This window comes from Ambystoma mexicanum, chromosome 10 (genome assembly GCF_040938575.1).
Source record: "Ambystoma mexicanum isolate Mex_15411 chromosome 10, UKY_AmexF1_1, whole genome shotgun sequence".
NCBI classification, from domain to species: Eukaryota; Metazoa; Chordata; class Amphibia; order Caudata; family Ambystomatidae; genus Ambystoma; species Ambystoma mexicanum.
Genome location: NC_090932.1, coordinates 1,449,930,484 through 1,449,956,984, shown reverse-complemented (window position 1 = coordinate 1,449,956,984; position 26,501 = coordinate 1,449,930,484). Strand labels below are relative to the sequence as shown.

Here is a 26,501-nt window from a genome sequence, read left to right as displayed (position 1 = left end):
ACGCTGCAGTCCCTCTTAAGCCAGTTGGATGCAAGGCTGCCTCCCATGGGTACGCCTCCGGTGACACCCGTCCTTGATGCGGCAGGCCCCGTTCAACATCAACGGCTGAGTTACCGGTCTCCCATCCGGTCAGTGAAGAACCCCTTCCCCCTGTTGTTCACACCCGGAAGAGGGTGAACTACAGGACTGAGTCGGATCAAGGTCCCAGACACTCCATCTCGGACATTTCATCGTCGCCGTCAAGATACCCTACATGGGAATCCGATGGAGAAATAGAAACTCCTAGGAGTCTGGCGCAACCGTCGCCTCTAGATGACATTTGGGCCTTTCATGCGATGATGGCGAAAGCCTGTATTGAGTTTGGTGTGACCCCACGGAAGAACGGAAGGAATGCTTATTTGACCATATGGGGAAGAGAAGGAAGTCAATCCTCTCGGTTCCAATTATGGACCACATTTGGCAGGAAGGCTTACGTACCATGCGCCATCCATTTTCAGAGCCTGCAATCAAGGGCAGGTTAGAAAAAAAAAATTTAAGGCTCCGGACTCTACACCTAAGTGTTCGACTGCACAGCCCTCTCCTGAATCAGTGGTGGCAGCGGCAGGTAGCCGAAAAGCTAGATCACAACACAAGTGCACAACACCTCCGGACAGTGAAGCTAGAAGTCAGGATGCCTTTGGAAAGAAAGGTTTAACAGTGGGAGCGACAACGGTCAACTCGTTAGCTATTATGGCACGCTACGACCGGGAAATGTGTTGGCACGCTACGACCAGGAGCCCATCTTGGAACACCTGCCCGAAGAACACCGAAAGACAGCCATGCGACTGGTGCGTGAAGGTGAGGAGGCATCAAATCACAGTATCAACATCACTGTAGATTTGGCGGAGTCAGGGTTCAAGCAGATAAATAATCGGGTGGTACTAAGGAGACAGGCCTGGTTGAAGTGTACAGACTTTATGCTGGAAGTCCATTATAAAGTGCTAGACATGCCCTGTGAAGGTGAGCAGTTATTTGGGGAAAAGAATAAACGAAGCCCTCAAGGGCATGAAGGAGGATTCAGATACGGCAAGATCACTGGGGGCATTACAAAGTGGACGAGCGTTTCGCCCCCTTCGCCTCGGGGAATTCTTGATTTGCCACATCCAGAGACCGGAATTTCATTAGATCGCCATACTTCTCCCAAGGATACAGGCGATTTGTCTAGGTGACACGGAGAAGCTGGGATTTTCTAACTTCTAGAAGGAGAGGACAGCCTTCGTCTACCAAGAGTAAGCAATTGAACTCTCAGCAGTGACAATCTTCAAGACGTCCTGGGAGGCAGAGTGGCCCGTCGAGAATGGGAAAGAATTACATCGGACCGTTGGGTGTTGGACACGGTGAGATTAGGCCACTCTTTACAATTCAAGATCACGCCATCTCCCATTCCTCCCATGTATTCAGCGCAACCCCATCTTCACATTTTAAAGCAGGAGGTTGTGCTTATGCTGCAAAAAGGGGCTATAGAATTGGTTCCGGTGGCCGAGAGAGGCCTGGGGGTCTACTCATTACTTCGTGATCAAAAAACCCAACAGCAAGTGGCGACCCATTCTCGACCTTCGAGCTCTCACAAGACTCTGCAATGCCTGAAGTTCAAGATGCTTACACTTCAGGTGGTCATCCGGTCGATACAACCGGGGAATTTTCTGGCGTCGTTGGACTTGTAAGACGCATATTTCCACATACCCATGCATCAGCGACACAGAAAATTCCTGAGGTTCGTGGTGGGTCAGAGTCATTACCAATTCAAAGTGCTCCCATTCAATGTAAAATCGTCTCCCAGGACGTTTACGAAGTGTTTGGCTCCAGTGGCGGCATGGCTACGACGAGAAGGTCATTACGTCTACCCTTACCTGGACGATTGGCTAATACGGGGCTTGTCGCCAGCAGTAGCGCAGGCAAGCCTCGACGTTACCAGTCAACTTCGCGAAATTCTTTGTCTCCCTCCAGGAGCTTGGTGTTTCTGGCCGCGGAATTCCAGCCTCAGTCCGGACTGGTGAAACCTTCTATAGAGGGAGTTCAAAAACTCAAGCAGAAAGCGGAGGAGTGGAGAGCTGGAACCAGAGTGTCAGTCAGAAGCTACATGTTGCTTCTAGGAGCCGTGGCGTCATGTATTCTGTTAGTGAAGAACTGTCGTCTCTTCATGAGGCCAATACAAGAATTTCTGGCAGACCAGTGGTCTCAAAGTTGCGGATTGTGGTCCGACAAAGTGATGATCAACGGCGATCTACTAGAAGCGCTTTGGTGGTGGCAACTCTCAATCTGACAAGAGAAATGCCTCTGCTAGATCTGGAATTTCAATCTACAATTGTGATGGGTGCCTCTCAAACAGGATGGGGAGCTCATCTGGGGTCCTTACAAGTTCAAGGTTGGTGGTCCCCAGGATAATCGAGCCTTCACATCAATGTACTGGAACTAAGAGTGGTTCGTTGGGCTCTGAAATAGTTTTTGCTGCGCATACAAGGATCAGTTGTGAGAGTGTTAACGGACAATACGACCACGATGTTCTAACTCAGAAAACAAGGGGGCAATCATTCCAGAACGCTCTCGAGCGAGGCTCAGGAACTATGGCATTGGGCCCTCGAAACAAGACATCAGCATCGTGACGTTTCACCTACCAGGGGTGATGAATGTACAGGCAGACTCTCTCAGCAGGGAGATGAACCAACTCCACGAGTGGCAGCTGAAGGATCAGCAAGTGTTGAGCATCTTCAGGAAATGGGATCGTCCTCCGCTGGATCTCTTTGCAACCCGGGAGAACAAAAAGTGCAAGTAGTTCGCCATCTAATGGCCACAGCCGAATCCGCTCATTCGACAGACCCTCCAGTGGATTTAGAAATATCCAAGCCGTGTGATTCTGATTGCCCCTCACTGGGCCAGGCAGCCGTGGTTTTTTCGGACCTGCTCCATCTATCCATGGCAGAACCAGTGAGATTTCAAGTGACGCCAGACCTTCCGTTTCAAGACAAAGGGGCAGTTTGGCATCACGACCCAGGCTCCCTCAGCCTGACTGCTTGGCTCCTGACTTCTCAGTTTGGTTCGTTGAACATTCTAGAGATTGTTGCCGCATTTTAGAGAAGGCGAGGGCTCCGTCCACGAATGTCTCATACGCATACAAGTGGTAAAGGTTCTGTGTGTGGTGTAAAGATGAGCCGGGGGTGGACCCTTTAAACATTTCATCAGAGCAAATTCTGCCTTATTTACTACACTTGACGAGAAGAGGTTTGTCTTTCTCTTCCATAAAAGTTCACCTGGCGGCCATTTCTAGGTTTACTCAAAAGAGGCACTTGACTCCGTTGTTCAGTGATCGACTAGTCAAACATTTTCTGAGAGCTCTATTTCTGACTTTTCCTCCGGCCTAGAAGTTCCTCCTGGTTGGAGTTTCAATCTGGTCCCATCAGGACTAATGAAGGCTCCGTTCGAGCCTATGTTGTCGCCCCTGAAATTTGTCATGGAAAATGACCTTTTTAGTGGCCATTACATCAGCAAGAAGAATGTAGGAGCTGCAAGCTCTGATTGAACCCCATACTTACGTTTCTTCAAGGACATGGTGGTGTTAGCGGCTAACCCTCATTTTATTCAGAAAGTGCCAACTACGTTCCATAAACTCTTCTATTGTGCCACCAGTATTCTTCGCTGCGGCTTCCTCATTGGCAGATGAGGCTCTCCATACATTGGAAGTCAAAAGAGCATTTAAGTTTTATCTGAGTTGTACTCAAGAATTCAGGCGTACGAGACAACTGTCTGTGGCTTATGGACCCTCAGTAAAGGGATGACCACTCTCCAAACAAGGGCTATTCCACTTGGTTTCGTCAGCTATTGCCTTCTGTCACTCTAAGGCGGGGCAGCCTCTGGAAAGGCGTCCAAAGGCACACTCGACAAGATCCACCCCGTCACCAGCGGCATTATGGTTGGGGATCTGCTGGTGGACATCTGTCAGGCGGCCTCCTGGTCGGTGCCGCATACATTTACTTGGCATTATTGCGTGGAGCAGATGTGCAGATGGGACGTGCAGTCCTGCACCACCTGTTTCAGTAAGTTAAGCCCCCACAGAGTGGGGTACCCGTTTCAATGTACCATGGTTGTTGCTTTTCTTGCTGATTGTATGTTTGCACTCCTATTGTATTGGTTTGCATTACACGCCTCCATGTAGAAGGATACTGCTATGTAATCTATTCTAAGCATGTGAATCCATGAAAGATCCAATGCTGGAGAAGGGAGTAGCTTCTTAGCTGTAGCTCCATTCCTCCAGCGTTGTATCTTTCATGGATTCACATGCGCCCGCCGGCCTCCCCTGAATGCAAACCTGATATTGCCTCTACTTTGGAGGTTAAAATCTGAAGGGGGGTGGGGCTATTTATACCTTACGTGCTGTTGCGTCATGCGTATGGTCCCAAAAGGGCATTGGTAAGACACAAAATGAGTTTTCCAATGGAAAACGCTTTAAAAAAAAAAAAAAAATACCAAGGGTTCCCGGCCTGACGACAGGGAATATTCCAAGCATGTGAATCCATGAAAGATACCAACGCTGGAGAAATAGAGTTACAGGTAAAAAACTACTCCCTTCTGCCAGTCATCCCCTCCCCTTTGCTTCTTGCCCTCCAAAACACCCCTTTCCAACAGAACCTTTTATGCTGTAGGAGATCCAGCAGCTTCTGGCAAAAGGGTCCATAGAGATGGTAACATGCTCGGAACATGGAAGGGGTTGTTACTCCACATTTCTGGTGTCAAAGAAGGATGAAGGACTGAGACCCACCCTTGATCTGCGGCTCCTGAACTTGTGCATGCGCAGGGACAAGTTCAAGATGGTCACTCAAATCCTCCAGACCCTCGATGTGACGGGCTAGTTTCTATGGATCTCCAGGATGCTTACTTTGTGGCTATCCACAAGACGCACAGGAAGTACCTGAGATTCAAAGTGGGGAACTGTCATTTCCAGTTCAAAGTCGTTTGTATGGCTTTCTTTGGCACCTAGGGTTTCCACCAAGCTGCTAGCAGTAGTGGCGTCTCGCCTCATGAGGGAAGGCGTTCATGTCTTTCCCTGCCTGGGCGACAGGCTCATCAGAGCCTGTTCACCAGATCTAGCATCGGCACATACTGTACCGCATGTGCAGCCTGTTGCGCAGGCTTGGGCTTCTCCCTGAATCTCAAGAAGTCTCAAGTATCGCCGTCCCTGTCCCATCGATTTATCAGTGGTCTTGGACCCTTGCCCAGGTTGGAGGTTTCCCACCCGAGGACAGAGTGACTAACCTCAATGGTCGAGTTTTTCCAACCTTGGGCGACAGTACCAGGCTCTGCTTTCCTGCGCTTGCTGGTTCTTATGTCGTCATGGTGGTACCAGAGGTCTGTCTGCGCATGAGGTCACTAACGTGGCTCCTGAGCCATCACTGGCTTCAGGGACAGACTTCAGACATTCTTCGGGTCGCAGAGTTTACGGAGAACTACAGTGACCCTGGCCACAAATTACCCTAGTCACGGATGCATGCTGGGGCGCTCACCTGCAATATCTTGACTGTGAGCAGACTTTTCTCCCCATCAGATGCCAGGAGCACATCATTTTGCTGCAGCTGTTGGCAGTCAGGCTGGCCCTGGTCTCTTTCCTCCCCTCTGTAAGGGGCAAGACAGTACTGTCTTGGGGGACAATACTGTAGCCATGCATTACCTCAAGAGCGGTGGCATAGGCTCCTTGCTGCTGTGCAGAAAAGCAATGCGGTTGTGGCCCTGGGCTCTGGAGAACATCATGTCTCTGACTAGAAAGGAGACCACTCTAGCGGACGCACTGAGCAGACCGTATTACACCTCCCACAAGTGGGAGTTCTGCCAGGACGTTCTAAAGGCGATTTTCACCCTTTGGAGTGGAGTACACCTCAGGTGGGACTCTTTGTTTCCAGTAAAGTGCAGGTAGTTCTTTTCTAGGTAATTTCCTTGTCTTGGTCATTGTTTATTTATAAAGCGATTATACAGAAGTGAAGTGCTTCAAAGCTATGGGCGGGACACATTGACTGTCAAATGGGACTTTGACCTGCTCTGTGTTACTGCCGATCCCGTCACCCTGTTGGTTTTTCGGAGACTGCGTCTGTTAAAGGCCACAGTCTTGTTCTCTCTGGAGTGGGTCCGTATAACGTGTACCTGGAGTTGCTGCACATCGCCATCTGCCCTCCCTGGCGTCTTCGACAGAGGATGGACCTCCTCTGCTATTTGGAGGGGAGAATCCTACCCCCAAACCTCTGCAGCCTGAACCTTCATGCCTGGCTGCTGAAAGGCTGAGGTATGGGCAGTGGGACTTGTTGGAGGACCTTATGGACGTACTCCTATCTGCCGCCACCAAGTCCATTTATGCCTGCAGGTGGAAGACTAGGCATAAAATAACCAGTATGGCAGGCATCGCAATTCACGATGCAATGATTAATTGCTTTTGATTTTATATATTATGTTACACTAACTGCGATGTGATTTCAGAGATGATGAGCACATTTATTATTCTGTGCTCCAAGACAGCACGGCGCCTATACAAAGGAAAGCGGAGATCCAGAATGCACGCTGAATGCGTTTACTTTTAATGAGCATTTTGTGTTGGGGAGAATTCTCTGTAAAGGCTAATTTCCCAAACTTAGTGAGTCCCCCAGCAGCTTTGCTGGATTTTTGGGGTTTATTTCTTCTCCTGCTAAGAGTGAGACTCTTTTCCTCCCACTCTTAGACATGATTTGAGGTGTTCATTTGATTTTGTATGTGTTTTATGGGCTATGGGGTCCTTTACTCCATAGGGCTTCATGTGTTTTTGGTATGTGGGTTACACAGCACCCTCCGTGCCGTAACCCAGGGGTGTCGTAGCGACCCCCCACCATAGACTCCATACCCTGGGACGGACTACTGTCTCCCAGGGCATGTAAAGTCACCATTGGCTTTACTAGTCTTAAATCGGGAACAGAACCAGTACAAACCATCATATTGTGCACATACTGGTCGGGGCAATTCGATTGCCCCGGGGTCTGTTGTTCAAGGGGGCACTATCCAGTCCCCCCCGACCGAGTTTTGGCTGGTGGCAGTGGATACTACTTTTTATATTCGACCGCAAATATATTCCTATGGGATTTTCCCATTGTTCGAGGCTACCACTTTTTAATATAGCCTCGAACATACCTCCGGTTTATTAAATAAATATAAATTCACCAGTTGGTATTTTTTGCCGAAACTTGGTTCCAAAATGGCGTTTGTGTTCGCCTCTGACTCCAACCCAAGTCGAGCCCTTTGTTCCACTTTTGGCTGGCTTCTCCACAGAAGCCTCCAAAAGTGGTGCCACTCTGTCTGGGTACCACAGGGGGTGTGGGAGGGGGTTTAGGCACCCTGGACTGAGTTGCCTCGGCAACTCAAGTCGCACTCTTGTGTGATTGGCCCAAGTGGTGAGCCGCCCGGCTCACCACTTAGCATGTTTGAGTGACAGCTAGGCTGAATGAATGGAGGTTTTCTGCAAAAAAGCAGGGCTTTGGGGACTGGAACTTCAGATCTCGCCACAGGACCTAAAGAATCCGAGGAGGGAGAAGCCGAGCCGACCTGCAACGACGACACCACCGGTGGAGCCCTGCTGAACCGTCTCGCCACTTTTCCCGACGACGGAGGGGATCTCCCGCCCAGAGAGTCTTCTTCCTTTGACTGGTGGGGATAACCAGTTTGCCCGTCTTTTCGCCTTCCTGGACCATCTTGTGGCCGTCTTGCCCATGCCAAGCACCCCGGCAACCGGAATACCATGGTTTACCACTACCGCAAAGAAAAGGGTGGTACCTTGTAACCGGGAAACTCTGCTGCCGGTTTCTTCCCTGGAAGTGCAACGACCTTCAGCTTTCCTCCACGTCGAGACCTCCTCTTCCTCAGGACGAAACACCGACTTGCACCCGCTGCCAGGAACAACTGCCCCCGCTGGAGCGTTCTTCCCATTTTCAGGTACTGTGTCCCGCCTGGCTTCCCTTGCGACAGATCGTTCGGGGTGACAGTAAATCCTCGACTTTCTAACCTGGGTTAGCCTGGGGCCTGTTAACTAACTTTCCTGATTTGATATCAATCTTTTGTGAACTATCTACAAAGACTCTTTGGGCATAACCCCACTGTGTGATCCTGGACACATTTCGCTTGCTCTCTCTAAGAGTGGGCCTGGCATTTGAACTTCCTTGCTCTCCAGTAGACTTTGCCTAACCTGCCTCACTGTGGTTCTTTGAAAGGTATTGAAATTGTCTGCTTCCATAACTTTGCTTTTTCCCTCCCTTTTTAAATAACTTATTAGAGTGCCATCTTATGTTAAGCGCTCACCTCTGTCTGAAAATAAGTGGCGTTTCTCACTAAGACTTGTCTAATAAGTAATTATGGTTGTATATATAATAGTGACTGTGTGTTGAATTTACTTACCTCTTTGTGTGCTAGTGTAATTTACAAGTGTGGCTTTAAATAAATAATTATATACTTTTACACCAAAGCTCTGGTCAGTGTTTGCTTGTGCTACTGTATCTCTGTACCTATTGTGTATACTCTATATACTGCCTAACTCATCTTGAGAGAAGTCTGACTGCTCAGCCACAGCTACCAGGTAAATGTGGGTGGTACAGACTGCTACCAATTGGGTTTACTGCCAACCACCTGTAGTCTTAAATCTTTTGCAGTGGTCACTAAGGGAACTGCACAGTTTTCTGCCTAACACTTTGGCAGATTGAAACTGCAGATAAGAGCGACTTCTGTGTGGAAGCTTGTCTCGTTCTTGGCTGTAAGTATTGGGATGGAGTCAGGAGGGTACTAAATGAGTTAGCCCTTCTTTCATCTGTCATTCCTTACTACTCTGTTCCCAACATTTTTCTGTTTCATTACTCGTTTGCTCACTTGTGCACCCTTAATTGACTACCCTTTTGTTTTCTCACTTTTTTCTCATTTATCCACCAGATCCTATAACTTTCTCTTGTCCATCTCCTCATCTCTTCTCAGAGGCTATTCTTTCATCTATTCCTTTCGCGCACCTCTTGCTTCCTCAATTGTCTTCTAATGACCTCTTCGTCGCCCACCTTTGCTGAGCTCTATATTTAATTCAGACGGCAGTGGCATTAAATATCATGAGCTTTCATGTGTGCATGCAAAAGGCTATTGTATGCATGCGCCTGAAAGGCTGTGGAGTGCATGTACGTGAAAGACTTGAGGGCGCACATGTGAATTTGTGGTGTGCATGCATGTGAAAGTCTTAGGTTTGTGTGCATGAAAAGCTATGCTACATGTGAAAGGCTAAGTGTGCACATGTAAGACTGGGGCCTGTGTGCTTGTGCAAATCTGCAGTGCAATGGTGGGGTTTGCTGCAGGTATTGTACATGTTACCATTTGGACACCACAAAAAGCTAGGATTATGGTTAACCCATCTATTGGCAGTTTCTTTAGTCCGCACCAAGTGTGCGAAGCGTATGCTACTCTTTTTTTTTTAATTAATGCACATGCCATATGATGTCAACTTGATGTGCATGCTGACATCCAACTTTCATGCTAAACGTTAACTTTGCTTTCCATTGAAAGTTGCCAGATTTATAATTTGCTTGGCTGCGCGATAAAATACACAAAGCCTCCCCTAATTTCCATATGCATTGACATTGCTGGAAGTGATGCCACAGAAACTGACATTGTATGTAGTTTTAGATACTCAATGGGGTGATGGTAAGTTACATAACAAAACGTTTCTAGAAGTAAGCCAACAGACCAATAACTTTGATGTGCAGACTAACAAGCGCCGTTATTATTATATATGAAGCAGTACCTTGAGTGAGCATTTTTGGGTAGCGTACACATGTCAACTGAATGGCTTGTGTGCACTTATAATTTTGGCAGATAACGCACAGTGCGAGAGAATTATTTCCAAGGATCACACGCTTAAGTCATTTGTGAACCTGAGATTTGGGACCAGTCTGCAACGTAAGGCCCTTAACCAAATATCTTCCCAGCTTTCATTGGTACTGGCCTTGCAAATTCTTAAAAATCCCACTAGACCTACAGGACAAGTTCCTTAAGAGACATACTCGATCTAAGAGAAATTCAATTGGCCCATGGTATCAGGTGACAAAATATTTAGCTGTGGTTTCTATGAAACGTTGCTTGTCACCAAAAGCACACTTCACATTCGGTGCAATGCGGCCACCCAAAGGCTAGTCATGCACAGTGAAACCTTTATTTGCCATTTACTGCAAACAGTTACTCCATACTCGCCAGCAAGATTATGTTCCCTGCAAATGGTACTCGCCCTTCAAAAAATGTCCTTGCCAATGCGATTGGACTAGTAGATTTTGCAAGCCCTGTGGTAGAAATAGCTCTTTGGTCTTAAAGAATACTGTTTTGTAGTAATGTTTTGAAACTTGCAAAAAATCATCACCCAAGCTGAAAAATATATAGATCCACATAGAAATGTTAAGAACAAATATTATGGTCGTAGCTTTATTTACCCATTCTTGAAAGGAAAACTACAGAAACGCAAAATAATGCAAAGCTAACAAAACATCCTAGGAGTTTGAGAAATGTATGTTTAAGACTTAGACAAACATTAAGAGGTATTGTATGATAATGTTAACTTCTTGTAGTCCTTGTTTGACAGAATCATACTCGCTATTACATACCACGTGAAGGGAAAGTGAAGTGAACACTTGTCAGAAATAATGGTTCATCAATGAACCACCGCTAATAATGAGCTTGCCTTTTTAAATGCTGTAAGGATATCGGAGTGTTAACTATTTGCGAGGCACTAGTGGGAAGCCCTGTTGAATTTGCAAGGGTAGCCGTGTTTGGTCACATGTCCAATTCAAGGCATCCTCATAGCACCAGTGACCAAACCAGCTGAGATGTTCCTAGGCCCTCTGCGGCCGTAGAGGGGGCACATGTCTAGCACTGGCCCCGATTGAAAGTAAGGATATACACATTTGCTAATCATATACTTTGAATTACTAATCAATATGTTTGTAGTTAGCAGTCTTGACTAATCAACTTTGCAAATCTAATTTATGCCCTGGGCAGCCGTTTTTGTTTGTTTCTGGAAGAGGGATCTGGACCCTTTTACTTGCTCCATTTCTTATGTTGAAATGTCTCCTGTCTTTGGCCCGGATGGGCCTACCAATTGGTACAATAAAGGGCTATCTTGAGGTCATTTCTGTCTTCAAGAGGACCCCAGAGCAGATCCCTCACATTTATTCAGTTCACGAGTGGTCTTTCCAATATGTCCCCTCCACCCACTCTCCCCCCTCCCACCAGTTTGCTCCTGCATGGGACTTAAATTTAGTGTTGGCATTTTGAATGGGAGCTCCAATTGAGCTCATGCATTCTTGTTCTTTAAGACTGCTCACCATCAAGGTGATTTTCTTTGTTACCATTACTTCCACTAGATGGGTGAATGAGCTCCAGGCTCTGTTAATCCTCCCTACTTGGTTTTGTCCAAGGAGAATGTGACGTTGAGTTAGACCCTCCTTCCTTCCAAAGGTGGTCTGATTTCCATCATGCTCAAAAGATCCATCTACCAGTCTTCTTTCCTCTCCTTCACCCTTCCAAGGCAGAGGAATGGTTCCATTGGTTAGATCTGATGGAGACCTTTAAGTTCTACACTATGGACGTGGGAGAACAGGACTGATGGCCAGCATTTGGTTGGTTACACGGGTGCCCGGGCATGTAGAGCTGTTAAGAAACAGACCCTGTCTCGATGGATCATTCTGCATCTTGGAATGCTATGATCGAGCTGGCAAGGATGTCCCTGGGGCTCTTGGGGCTCCCTCCCCCAGAGGTGAAGAGCGCAGTTTTCATGGCTTTGCGAAATTCCATGAGGGATGTCTCACCTCGGAGGGTAGGAGGTAGGGCATTCCAATGTGAGGGTGCGAGGTAGGGGAAGCTGGAGCCACCTGCTCTGGTTCTTCTTACCATGGGCACACAAAGCATGTTGGTGTAGAGTGTTCTGGTTCGCCTTGTGGAAGTGGAGGGGTGGATCCTTTGTGAGGGGTATTCTTGAGCAGTGAGGTGGATGCACTTGTGGGTCAGGGTCAGGGTTTTGAATAAGATCCTTTCTTTTATTGGAAGCCAGTGGACTGCTTTCCTGGTGGCAGTCGTGCTCTTTTGGAGATGTCTTGAGCTGCGTAGAGAGTGTTGTTCTGGATGACTTAGTCTATCCAGGTTTTTAGTGGAGGTTCCTAGGAAGAGTACATTGCAGTAGTCTAGCCTTGAGTGTGTGATGGCTCTGGCTTTGGAGAGAAATGGCCTAGCTGCGTTAATTAATTTGGCATGGTAGGCTGCCGAGGAGGCGATAACACTGGCATGTCTGTTCATGGACAGGTTAGAGTCCAGGTAGACTCTGAGGGTTTTGACTGTGTCTTATACTGGGATTTTAATGGAGTCGATAGTGAAGTAGCTGAACTGTGTGTCAAGGTTTTTTAGTGTGTCAGGGGAGCCTACCAGGAGGAGTTCAGTCTTGTCAGAGTTGAGGCATTGTCCGTTAGCTGCCATCCAAGCCTGGATAGTGTTGTAGATGTCGTTAAGCATGGTGGAGTCGGCGGCGTAGTTGCCAGTGAGGGGGAGGAGGATTTGGGTATCGTCCGCATAGTTTTTGTACGAGATACCCAAAGCGTCAAGGATGAGAGAGAGTGGGCGAGTAAAGATGTTGTAAAGGTTAGGAGAGAGGCAGGAGCCTTGTGGTACTCCACATGGCCTCCGCCTCACCCACATTCATGCTAAGTCGGAGAATACTTGCATCGTTCTGTCTTGCAGGAAGGAGGTGATCCAGGTTGTGGCGTCTGGGGAGAATCTGGCTGTGGTGGAGAGGTGGTGGCATATGACATCCTGATCTGCAAGGTCAAATGCTGCAGAGAGGTTGAGTTGTAGTGCTTTGGGAGTCTTGATTGAAGAGCAAATTGCTAACCTTATCAGAGTACTAGGGGCAAAGGGTAGAACTGAGGTCACGGGGCAGAGCGCCTCTGTATTTACTTGACCCTGGGGCAGAAAAAGTTGCTGAAGAGCAGCTGGCGCTGGGAGATAGATATCGTAGATTACGAATCCGTGGGTGGAACATCCATCAGATGCGCTCCTTATCTCCGGTCTCTCCCCTCACTTCCAGTGTTATGCAGATGACACCCAACTCTTCTTCAAACTGATACTCTCCCTACTTCCTTTACCATTCCCGACTGCCTATCCAGTCCTGGTGTGCCTCCAATGATCTCTACCTCAATGCCAGCAAGACTGAGATTCCACTCCCTCTTTCCTCCCTTTACTCTGGCCGCCCTCCATGGTCTCTCTCATGCATCTGAAGCAAGAAACCTTGGAGTCATCTTCTATTACTCTTTCCTCCCTCACATCTTGGACCTTGCCAAGAAGGCCCATTTTTCAACTCCACCTCCTCCGAGGTATCCTTCCTTACCTCACCTTTCCCCAAAAGCTCAATATCTCTAGAGCTCTGGTACTTTCTAGGCTGCACTACTGCAACAGCTTCTTCTTCAATCTACTCTCTTCCTCTCTCCGCCCCCTCCAACTTGTTCTGAATAGGGCTGCAAGACTTATCCTTGGCCTCAAACCCACAGACTGTATCTCTCCAGCCCTAAAATCCCTCCACTGGCTCCTGTTTGCTGCAAATTCAAATCCCTTTTCATCATCCATAAGGCTATCTGGGGCCAAGGACCAATCTACCTACAAGTTGCTCACACCAAATACTTTGCTTCCAGATCATTACGCTCCTCGGGCTCCATCTCTCTCCATGTCAGGCACTTTTCGAAGCATCGAGCTGGTGGCAGATCTCTCTCCTTGGCTGGCTCCTTTCTCTCGGTCTTGAGCCAGATTTCCTCAAATTCCTGAAGCTCTTCAAGACTTTCCTCTTCACCTCCCCTTTCCCCCACTCACTCCCGTGCTAATACCCCACAGTTACTGAGATTAGTAGTCTCGGAACTTGTCCTTCTGGATCCCTGCCTTTCCGCCCAATCTCCACTTGCCTGCTGGCACCTACACGGCTTGTGTTATTGAAAGGTGATCACTCTGCACCGAGCAATCTCTGCCAGGCACTTACTGTTGCACACAACTGACTCATTGGAACTTCCCTCTGTGCAGCTCCTAGCACTTAACTCTATCCCTATCCCTGTCCGTTCTCTCTCTTCCTGCACTTGCACGTTGTGAATGCTCACAAGGCCTAGTAGGACTGCCCCTTTCCTGTTCATCAGCTTATTCTATTTGCCTTTGTTCCCATGTTCCCTCCCATTTGCCCTGTGGGCGCTTTGAAACACAATTTCTTGATGTGTAAGCGCCTTACAAATGCACAATAAATAAAATAAAGAACATTACCGGGAAGTAAGTAATTTGTTCATTAGCTGCAACCAGCCTACCCCATAAAACCAATGTAGGGTGGTAAAATCAACATGGGGCAAACATGGGTGCTTCCCCTTGTACGCCTCCTGACTACTACAATAAACCAGAAACCCCCAATAATAAAGGGGGCAGACCAAAAGGAGTAGGGGGACCCCAAAAAATAAAACCAAAAATGTAGTTCTGCCTTAACAGCACCTCCGCACCGCATGGGTCGTTCATCAGACCAGCAGAGTGCCTGAGCAAGGCTAAGGCTGCACCCCTCTTGCTCCAATCACACATTTCCCTGGTGTGGGTGGAAATGCCATCTTGGTTTTCCACTCCAGACCGACGACTGCCATTATTCAAAGACCCAGGACCTCAAAGCTGCACACAATCAGAAATTCATGTTATAGGGAGGATCAGTTTTATGCACATGGGGTGGGGGCAGGCAAGGGCCTATCTGAGTCTCATATCCTGGAGCAGCAGAGGCAAGCGCCTTCTAAGACCACCTTCCTACACCTCATTTGCCATCTTATTCCCCATTTTCATGCTAAACGGAATGGCAGTATCTATAATGGGAAAGGCTTTCCTTTTTCTTATGACGTTTCTCTGCCAGCTCTGAAGCCTTATTTTATCATGGTGGACAAAGACTCGAAGGTTTATCCAAATGGCTTGCTAAAATCTCAGCAAATATTCAAAGGGTCGATTTCCTTTCTTTCACTTCTTTGGCTAGTTGATTTCTGCTTTAGTCCCTAGTCAACTCAAAGGTGAAGTCTGGGGGTTTATATTGGGGAAAGTCACCTAGACTCTGATTTCAAACTGAATTAAGATGTTGGGGGTTGTGATACCACCTGGAGCATATTTAGATTTTGCTTGTTTTGACTTATGGCTTTCTTCCTCCCACAAGCCACATACCCCTGAACATTAATTTGCAGAACACTAGCCGGGAGCCATGTGAGGGTTGCAGAATTCTTTAAATTTTATGCCAACCCAACCCCAGTTGGTGCCTTTCGTGTTCACACAGCCCTGTGTAACCATACTATTGTAATAGTAGTGCCTTATCACTGTTCATGACCTGCAAGTTCCTAGAAAGGAACTGCTTAACTCCCTTTCCATTCTCCTCTTCATCTATGAAAAATAAAATGACAACAGGTGGCTTTGTCTTGTTTGGGGGCTGTCGGACTTTGGATCAGTTTGTATATTTAAATAGAAAATAACACACTACATGTTACCAGAGTTGTTGGTGTTTTGTTTTGGACTCTTTTTTTCAATTTCATTGTGCAGTCCTAGGCTGCAAGTATAGTTTAAAATACTTAAGCAATGTAATAAAGTTGAAGCATTTAGAAAAATGTACAAATTCGGAACTAGGCTACTTCAAACTTGTTGGTCTGGTTGCCTGTGGCCAAAGGATGCTATTGCTGAGCACAAGTGTGCTGTTGGATTTTCTCCATTGTGTTCTCGAAGACTAAAGAGGTTTGCATTTTGTTTAGGTACTATGCTGGCTGGGCAGACAAGTGCCATGGGAAAACAATTCCGATAGACGGAGACTACTTTTGCTACACAAGACATGAACCAGTGGGAGTATGCGGACAGATCATTCCGGTAAGACTAAACTGTTGTCTAGCGTATTGTACATTTATATGACTGAGTCATTGCACTGCACCTGAATGAACGATCTGTTGGCAAATAGTAAACTAGATTTTTTTTTTTCTACTGAAATGTAGAATTTCAGTTTTTGTCATGTGGTAAAATAAGTGATTTTAGAGGGCATACAAATGAATGCATAAACATTATACTCCTATGTCCGTCCCCTTTCCTCTATACTGCATGGGCATCCCTTCCAAGGGATGGGAGACGGAACCTTTTTCACCAGAAGAAATCTTCTTCCCCTTTAAATTTAGCGGCGCGCAGGGTTGCTGCCCAGGGAACATGCGCTGCCCTGCCTCTGCCCTCCGGCGCCACACCTCAGTCCCCTTTTACGCGTCGACGGGAACAGGCCGAATTCACCAGCACTCCTGGGTTTGGCTTCGGCCATGTAATTCCACGCGTGGATACTTCTTTGTGTTTTTTGTTTTTTATCATTTAGGTACTCGGTCCTCAGGCGTCACGCTCCTCTGCGGCGCATGTTGACTTGATCAGGATTCAGCCGGTGTCCATCCTGCAACGGGCTCTTCCCAACTTCAGACCCCCACGCCCTCTGCCTACGTTGCCTTGGCCCAGACCATGGTTGGCAAGCTTGTTCAGCGTGCGGCTCGCTGTCCTTGAAAGCGCTGAGGAACAGACTAGCCAGGTGGATGGAGCTCTTCCAGAAGTCGCCCCCAGAGGACCTCCAAGAAATTCGTCAAACATCCAACCAAGCCCAAGGTAGGGGCGATATTCTCCATCGCACTCCGCAAGGAAGACTCCTTCCCAGGGACTCTCCCGCTCTTCTACCAGCATGTGCACCGAGGCTGCTACAGCTAACGGCCTTCGGGCCGAGGGATCCTCCGATCCTCCCAGTGAGTGTTGAGGGACCGGAAGGCTTTTACTGAGCCTTCACCCAAGGGGCTCCGCCCTTGTACCGGCATCATGGCCAAGGGGCTACTCCCTACTACCGTCAATACGTCCGAGGGGCACCCAAATGCAGCTCTACAGACCCCCAGGTCGAGGGTGTCGCACCTACCGGGCCGAACCCAAGGAGCAGGGTAGATTCACACGCAAGAGTCTTGGAGGAGGCCGAGCAACATGTGGCAGGCAGCTCGACAAAATTGCCGCCGCACTAGACAGAGGCACCCGTCCGCCATTCCAGGAATTCGGCGAAGAGCGAGTGTCAAGGTGGGACTGGCCTGGACCAGGTATGTGGCCTACGGTCTAACCCCCTTTTTGTGCAGGGCAGCTTTCCTTGCGTCCATATGGGCAGGGGAAGCGGCGGCTCCAGCAGCTCCCCGCTACCCCGTCAGTACTTCCCTGCCACCTCCTCGGCCAGTGAAGAGGCTTTCTTCGAGAGGTTCCTCAGCCTCATGAAGTCACCTCGGATGGGGGTTATCCTCAAAGACGCAGTCAGGAAGTCCTCCCCGCAATGCTAGCGGCACTGCCTACGCTGGCGCTGCAAGCCCCGGCTCAGCGGGTTCTGTACCAGCCTCCTTCTCCTTCTCCGACCGCCGTCCCTGTACCCCAGCCTCCGGCGCCATCTACTCCTCCTCCACAGAATCCCCCTGATACGCAGGATACGGACTAGGAGGATCCGGACAGGCCCTCCTCAGCCAGGGCCTTCCACGAACGTCTTGCTGGGCTGGCGGATTATCTGGGCCTACCCCAGCCCGAGGTTGAGCAACCGGCAGAGGGGGTCCTGGCGGAAGTCCTCATGCGACGCCCCTCTGCCGAATCGGGGATTCCTCTGCAAACCGATGTAGACTCCCTGGCCAAGAACAGCTGGCTCAAACCCCACTCTGCCCAGCTGGTCAATCGACGCCTGGATGTCAAGTACAGGCAGGTGGAGGGGGATACACTCTTGCTCTCGGTCCATCCTTAGCCACACTCCTCAGTGATCGCTGAGGCATCCTTCTACTCCAAGCCTCGGTCGTCCTCAGCCTCTTCTGCAGTGTGCTAGGCAAGGAGGAGAAGATCTTGGAGGCGTATGGCTAGAAGCTCTATTCCAACGCGTCCCTGCATTTTCGTCAGGCCAACGCCAAAATTGTGTACTTCCTCCCGGAACTCCCCGCTCAGAGCCAATCATGATCTAAGGTGGGACTAGCCAAGGCCAAGTTGGTGGTGCAGGACCTCATGGGATCCACCGTGGCCCATATTGACACCTCTGGCCGTGCCATCTGTGTTGGACATGAGGACGGCCTGGCTCCTGGCAACAAAATTCAACCCTGATGTCCAGGAACGCATATTAGATCTACCGTTCGGGGGTGTGGGGGGGGGGCTTTTCTTCTCCTCCACGGAAAAAGAGCTGGACAAAAAGAAAACCGCTCACAAATGGCCAAGTCTTTATCCATCCTTACAAAGACCGCGCCCAAATCATACACCCATTCTCAGCAGCGCTCCGACAGGCAGCCAGAACCGGCAGCAACAAAAAGGGGTGGGGGGGGGGGTTAAGGGCTTTTTCCAGTCCTCCTCCTCCACCTCCTTCTCCGTGACAGCCTCCATGGGAAAGAAGGCATGACACGCCCACGTGTCTCCGGTGGGGGGCAGGCTTGCTCTCCATGCACATTTATGGCACCAGAATTTCGTAGACCACCTGGATCCTCTCCGTAGTATCCACCAGGTACTGCCTCCCTATCTCAGCCTCTCCTCCTTCCTCCCCGCCACTCCCACAGGTTGGGACAGCAACTCTTTTGGCGGAGATCCGGTCGCTCGTAGAGAGCCAGGCAGTGGAGGAAGTCCCAGCCTCCCACCGAGGCTTTGGCTTTTACTCCAGGATTTTCGCCATTCAGAAAAAGAACCAGGCGGGCCTGAGTTGTGCTGGACCTTTCCACCCTCAACCTCACCTTACCCCTGAAAAAATTAAAGATGGTTACGCCAGCTTTTATAGCAGACATTGGGCAAGGGAGACTGGATGTGCTCCCTGGATCTGAAGGACGCGTACCTACACGTCCCGATTTGGCGTCCCCATCATTCTTTCCTACGGTTCAGAATCATGGGCTACCATTTTCAATTTGATTTTGATTGATTTTTCACTTTATTACAAGACTGAAAAATTGGTGTTGAATATTACACTGCAAAATGGAAATTACAATCCTTTCTGCTTCTGACAAAATGTTAAGAGTATAACTTTGTGATTATCATTGTTTAATTGTTTTTCCTCGATTTAGTTGCACACAACTGTCTAAAAGTAGGGTTTATGCAACCTATCCTCTATCCCATTTAATCTTTGTTTTATATTTTATGTGACTAACTTAGGGTCATTCATACTATCTCCACACTGGGTTTTGTTTACTTAAGAACCTACACTTCTCCTGCATTGGATCTTTCATGGATTCACATGCTTAGAATATTCCCCGTCGTCAGGCTGGGAACCCTCGGTACATTTATAAAGATGTTTTCCATAGGAAAACATTTTGACACTTTTGTGTTCTATCTACGTCGTTCTGGCCCGCTTACGCCTGCCCCAATAGGACATAGCAGTATAAATATCCCCGCCCCCGCGGCTCCCTTCAGATTTCAACCGTCTTCCAAAGTAATGGGATCACCTCATGTCATCTGCTACAAGGTTGATTTTTTTTTTTCGTTGTTCTTTCCCAATGTCTGGGAAGGCGTTATTCTGTCTGTGTGCTACATGCGGATTAAAAAAGGTTTATGAAGGAGATGGGCATATGGACTGCCTGTATTGTCTCCATCCTCATCATTCGGCGGAAAGTTGTGAAATTTGTAAAGGCTTCTCACAGAAGACCCTGAAAGACCGAAATAGACGTCTGGTGACGTGGCTGAATGAAGGTGTGGGAACGTACCCTCCCTCGGAGGTAGGCTCTACACATAGTTTGGCTCCGAGAGTTAAATCTCCGGTGGTCCCCCACCGCTCTGTATCTGCAGAGCTGCTGGCGAAGAAGCCACGTTCGACAGAGAAAAATTCTCCTGAGAAACATTCTACGAGGGAATCATCAAAAGGAAAAGCTTTGTCTTCTTCCTCCTCGTCAAAAAGGGAGAGATCTGTTAGACCTCCTCAGGTGACCATCATAGGTCATCCTCGAGTCGATTTGTCGAAGCATAAGTCAAGCTCAAAAAAGGCGGGAAAGCCTCAGGATTCTGCGCCACAACCACCGTTGTTGACGGGAGTTCGATCGTCGACACCCTCATTGCCAACAACGCAGGATATTCTTGCAGTAGCTCTGTCGATCCAGACGACGACTGTTGAGAAGTTGGCATCGTCGACAGTGGCCCCTCCGGAGGGCTGGCACCTGGAGGTGTACGATCCGATCTTACCAGAGACCCTGTTACAACAGTGGGCGGCCTTTTCCATATCATCCGTAGAAGATGACCGTGAACCGGTGGTTGGTCCAATGGAGCTTGGATTACAGGAGGTCAACTCATTGACGGTCTCGAGTGGGCGAAGTATCCCAGTTAAACGCCTTTACTGAATCCCCAGGCGGTGTTGTCCTTGGAGGTATTGTCCACATTGCAGAGACTATTGAGTCGGTTGGACGCGAAGTTGCCTCATGTTCGTGCTCCGGCAGTGGTACAGACTACGCCAGCCGACGACGAGCCAGGTCCAGCCCCCCGGTCAATGACCAGGGTACCAACAGCCCTTCCAGTTAATGAAGATCCTCCACGCTCACACCCGGAGGAAAGAGAACTGCCAGAGTCTGAGTCGGAACGATGAGAGTCTTTTTCAGACCCATCATCCCCTTCAAGAGACCCGACATGTGAGGCGGAGGCTGAGATAGAAGCTCCAAGAAGTCCGGCGCAACCATCGCACCAACCCCCTGCCAAATAACCTTGCCTTGAGCCACAGCCTAGCACCTCAGCGCTAAGCCCCCAGGCTTCGACCTACCAAGACCCCTCTGAGGATATGTATGATGTGGATCTCGTAGGGTCACAAGACCTTGGCTCTGAGGGGTACCTTTATAGTCGTGATCCATACTACGACGACTATGACGATATTTATGCGATCCAGTCGCCTGACCACCAAGACATGCCTGTAGCAGATTCTCCCGTTGACAACCAACTACAATATAATTAACTACTGCTGAAGGCTGCCCAACACTATATTAACACCGAAGAGGCACAAGTAGACAAGGACTTTGTTGAGGAGATTCTGGGAGACAGAAAGTCTGCCACTCAGTTTATCCCGCTGGTACAGTCTGTGAAAGACATATACAGCCCTCTCTAATTGTGCCCAATCTCACAAGGGTGGTTAATCCCAGAATATAGATACTATTCAGGCCAGCACCCGCTGACCGTCTGAATATTACGGATGACATTGGTTCCTTCCATACAATGATGAATAAGGCATGTACTGAGTTTGGAATGGCCCAGGAGGAGGAAAAGAAAGACTGCTTCTTGTTTGATCATATGGGGAAGAGGAGGAAGTCAGTGTTTTCGGTCCCCATTTTAGACCACGTCTGGCAAGAAGGGTTACGAACCATGCGCCGTCCTTTCTCAGAGCCTGCGGTTAAAGGTTGACTGGAAAAGAAATTTGAAGCTCAGGAGTCTACTCCAAAATGTTTGTCTTCTCAACCTTCTCCGGAATCGGTGGTATCGGCAGCTGCTGCAAGAAAGGTGAGATCACAACATAAATGTACAACCCCTCCCCACCCCCCCGGACAACTAGGCCAGGAGGCAAGATGCCTTTGGCAAGAAGGTATTGTCGATAGGAGCAACGACGGTAAAGGCAGCCAACTCTCTGGCTATTATGGCGAGATACAACAGAGATGTGGCATCGTTTAGCCCCCATACTGGAACATCTACCGGACTAGCACAAAAAATCTGCTATATTGCTGGTGCGTAAGGGGGAAGAGGCGTCAAACCACTCAATTAACATCACCGTAGACCAAGCGGAATCAGGTTTTAAACAAATAAACAATGGAGTGGTTTTGAGGAGGCAAGCTTGGCTCAAATGTACGGAGTTTCGACCAGAAGTACAATATAAAGTGCTTGATATGCCGTTTGAAGGGGAACAATTATTTGGGGAGAAAATGGACGAGGCCTTAAAAATGTCATGATCACTGCTTCCAAGGAGCTAGGACCAGCCCAACGTCCTTGGAAGCAGGCCCCTAACCTTCATCCTAGGCACCAGCCGGTCCCCACTGGGACCTTTTGGACCTTGTCCTGGCGCCGGTGGCACCAGGCTCATCAGAGTCACTGGTCCCGGCACTGGAAGCGCCGGGCTCATAATTTGTATAAAGATGCTTGGGTGGACTTACCTGCAGCAGACCATGCTGCTTACTCACCAGCCACATAGAAATCCTCTGTGAGCCGGGACTACTTTCTTACCTGGGTGGGGCAAGCTCCACTCCCTGGATACAACACTGGAACTCTTCTGGAACAGGAACTCTTTTCTTACTAGGGCGAGGCCGTGGAGGAAGACGCCTCATCACTCCAAGGCTATTTAAACCACACCCGATTGATGAAACGTGCTTCGCGTTATTCTGCATCTGCAGCAGAACGCTCACCGTGTCTGTTCCAGTTTTCTTCTTTCCGATCCTGAACCTGCAAGAACAAACACTTACCATTCCTGTATCCAGCCTTCAGTAGCACCTGTAAAGACAAGAAGCAACAGGTTAGCACGGCAACCTTCTTGCGCAGCGTTTTCCTTACCTGGATCCATCGGCAGCTACCATCTCTTCACGCTGCTCCTCCGCCTGCACTCCGGGAATTCCGGTTTTCTTCAGCGCTGCAATCCTGCACCTGAAAGACAAAAGAAGAGACATTAGACAGGTATTTTACTTACGCGCCAACGCGCCCGCCACCATAGGGCGCCTGCAAATACTCCGGCCTTTACTTACGCATTTCCAAGCGCGTCAATTCAAGACTCTGGCTCGAACTTCGGCTTTCTTCACACCATCTTCTACCTCAAGAGCCCTGCAAGACAAATAGAAAAAAGCATTATACAGAACCCTGTTCCACATTAACGTGCCCACGCACCTAAAGACTGTAAGGACTTAAAAGGTGTCCGGAAACTCACCGCTCGTGCAGTTAACGACGGTAGAAATCCTCTGATGTCAAGAGGCCTACGTTTCATCCAGTGAAGGAACTGGCAACGGCACCCTGCACCAGACGCAGATGGAGAGTCCAACATTCACCTATCTAAGGTGAGCATGTTGACCTTGGGGCTCCATGGAAAAGCGAGGAAGGGAAAGGGAGAGAGATATCCGACAACCCCAGATCATTAACCCCATATTCTTTCACCTGCAGATATCTCTCTCTTCGAGTTAGACACACAGTAAGAAGAGGATCAGCCCCGGAAGCCAATCGAGTCCTGCACTTCACTTTTCGAGTCCCAGACACCATCCTGCCAAGACCGGCGCCTCCGTGGGAATCGGGTGAGCGTTACAAAAAAGCATGAAAGAAGACTCGGACACAGCACGCTCTCTTGGAGCCCTTCAGAGTGGCAGAAGTTTTCGTTCTTTTCGTCCCTTTTAGAGGGGCATCAGGAAATTCCCGATTTTGTGTCATCCAGGGACCAGAGCTTGAATAGGCCATCATACTCTTCTCAAGGCTATAGGCGAGCTCCCCAAACGGCTCGAAGAGGACAAGACTATTAAGCTTCAAGAAGAAGAGGAGGTTATTAATCGTCCACGAAAGACCAGCAAAGACCCAACAATGACAAGCTTCAGGACGTCCTGGGAGGCAGAGTGTCTCGCCGTGTCGACGAGTGGGAGAAAATAACATCAGACCGGTGGGTATTAGACACAGTGTATCTAGGCCACTCTTTGCAGTTCAAAAGCATGCCACCGCACATTCCACATTTTTTCGCCGCAACCCCATCTTCAAATATTACAACAAGAAGTGGTGCTTATGCTACAAAAAGGGGCTATAGAATTGATCCCGGTGGCCGAGAGGGGTCAGGGAGTTTACTCCCGGTACTTTGTGGCCAAAAAACCCAACGGCAAGTGGTGCCCCATTCTAGATCTCCGAGATATCAACAAAACACTAAAAAAAAAATCTGAAGTTCAAGATGCTTAAACTTCAGGAAGTTATCCGATCTATCCAGCCGGGGGATTTTCTGGCGTTGTTAGACCTGCAGGGCGCATACTTTCATATACCAATGCGTCGACGACACAGAACATTTCTGATGTTCGTAATCGGACGAACCCACTATCAATTCAAAGTACTTCCATTCGGACTAAAGTCATCTCCCAGGACGTTCACAAAGTGTTTGGCTCCAGTAGCAGCTCGTTTAAGAAGACAAGGTCATCATGTTTACCCTTATCTGGACGATTGGTTGGTAAGGGGGTCGTCTCCAATAATAGCGCAAGCAAGTCTAAAGGCCACTATGCAACTTCTGCAACAGTTAGGCTTTGCGATCAACTTCGAGAAGTCCTCCTTAACTCCCTCAAAGAACTTGGTGTTTTTGGGTGGGGAGTTCGAGACGCAGTTAGGCCCCAGGCAAAGGAGTGTAAAGTCAACACCCGGATGTCGGTAAGGAAATATGTCACTACTAGGGGCCATGGCGTTGTGTATCCCCTTAGTAAACAACTGTCGTCTCTTCATGAGACCAATTCAAGAATTTCTGGCAGACCGATGGTCCCAGAGTCGGGGACGTTGGTCAGACAAATGGACTATTGTATTGCTCTTCCCCAAAAGTGCACGGAACAACCATAAAGCATCAATGCAATTATAGAGCAAATACTTTGAACGTAGACAGACACAATAACTCACAGCCACGCACTCTTAGAAGATAATCAGCTCTTATACGGCTATTTATTCAAATCTTAGAAGTACATAGAAATAACTCACAAAAAATAATATGGACATAGATCACAGAAGAAGTAAAGAAGTCAAAAGGAAATACATCACCTTGAGCGTAACAGGATTCCTCATCTCGTCCAGAAGCGGCTGGAAGACCCCGGGAACAGCCAGGCCGAGAGCACCACAGCTCACAGGAGGGCCGGACGTAAGCGTCCTTCTCCGGCTGAAGTCTCACCTGACCACCTCCGGGCTTCCGCATATATACACACTCCACAAAGGGGAGTCAATTCTCGAACCTTCTGGAAATTGCACTTGCGCAGTTGAGGAACAGCCGTCGGTTGCCAGCTGGGTCAATCGAGAGCTCCCCCCAAGAAGCGCAGGGCCTCCCTTCTCTAAAAACATGCTCCACAGAAAACAGTAGCAAACCATAACAAAGTTAGCTTTCCCAGCAGAAATGTACTTGACCGTATACCAGGTTTGGAAAGCATGTTTTTCTCAACACCGTGAATCTAACACTCAGCAAAATGTGTGCAGCTTTTCACTGCGGCATGAAGTAAATATCCATCATGGCTCAGAGCGCTCCCAGAATGCCTTGCTCACAGCGCCATTTTAGATCAAGCATAACAATTCCACCCTTGGATATTTACCTTCCATAGCCTGGTGGCACAGGAACCGGTCTCTGAAACCTACGAAATGTTAAAACTAAATTGGGAATACATTGAATGCAACAACATCAAGCAATTATGATCGATAATATAATGTACCCCAATATCAGGTATCCATGAAAATAACCAATCCCACCAATTTCGATCTTGAGACACTTGAGAAATGAGATCCCTCAAACCTGGAATATGACTTTCAATAGATCGTGAATGGTCACTTAAATTGAAATAAAACATACCTTCGAATGCGTTACACCCTAAATTATGTTTTAGCAATAGATAATCCACAGCAGCTCTGTTCTGCAAAGTTGCTTTTCTAATAACTTGACTATCAAGGAGTAATTCTTCTAAAGCCTGCGAAGTATGATTAAGGCTTTTAACTACTAAACATGCTAATTTCATCAAAGGTTTGTAACCTCCAGCAGCTAAACCCCAGACTCCCACTAATGAAAGGGTTAATGCTAGAATCTCAGCTTCTGATAACAAATGTACATGTGAATCACAGTCAGGAGATAGACCTACAGATTCAAAAGTTGACCTTTTACCTCGAGTTATCGCTGGGTGTAAAGGAAACATCATTAGTCCTAATCGAGTTAAAGCACATGGACCTCCAGAAATGTTAGCTGGAATACAAGTATATGTAATGTTACCACATGAAAAGAGCCATCCTGTTGGAAGTTTCACATGATTCAAATGACTAGCAGTTGATCACTGTATGATTGCAGGACATAGTGTTATTTACACTGGTGCATTTGCGTGACACTCGCGAACACAGTCGCCTCTCTAACATAGTATGATTGCGCTGATTGGTCAACTCTATTTGTCGGCATTTGCCAATTTCTTGTGCATCGCAGGTCATAACGTAACCTACATCACCTTGGGTTATATTGTAGGTAATAACGCGTGTCAAATTTCTCCATTTACGGTCAGTCTCTTGGCAGAACCGACAAGTATTCATAAACTGAAAAAGATTGTCTAAAATCGGAGTCTTGAACTAAAGAATCATTGTGTGTGACGCCGAAGATATGCTTTAAAACCGGAACAGGTGTCGGCACCGCTACTAAACACATAGTCAATAAAGCTTCAGCATTGGATTCATCAGTAAGACAAAAGTGTGATATGTTCAGTACTTGCTGTGCCAGATATATCCACATATTCTCC

General features: G+C 48.2%; 1 protein-coding gene across 1 annotated transcript in view; it reads left to right on the top strand.

Annotated features, from left to right (window-relative positions):
• Nucleotides 1–26,501, top strand: part of ALDH2 (aldehyde dehydrogenase 2 family member) — a 742,177-nt gene that overhangs the window by 377,479 nt on the left and 338,197 nt on the right. The window contains exon 5 of the mRNA XM_069619512.1: nucleotides 15,837–15,948. Within this exon, the coding sequence (XP_069475613.1) occupies nucleotides 15,837–15,948 (112 nt within the window). The remainder of the gene's footprint in view (nucleotides 1–15,836; nucleotides 15,949–26,501) is intronic.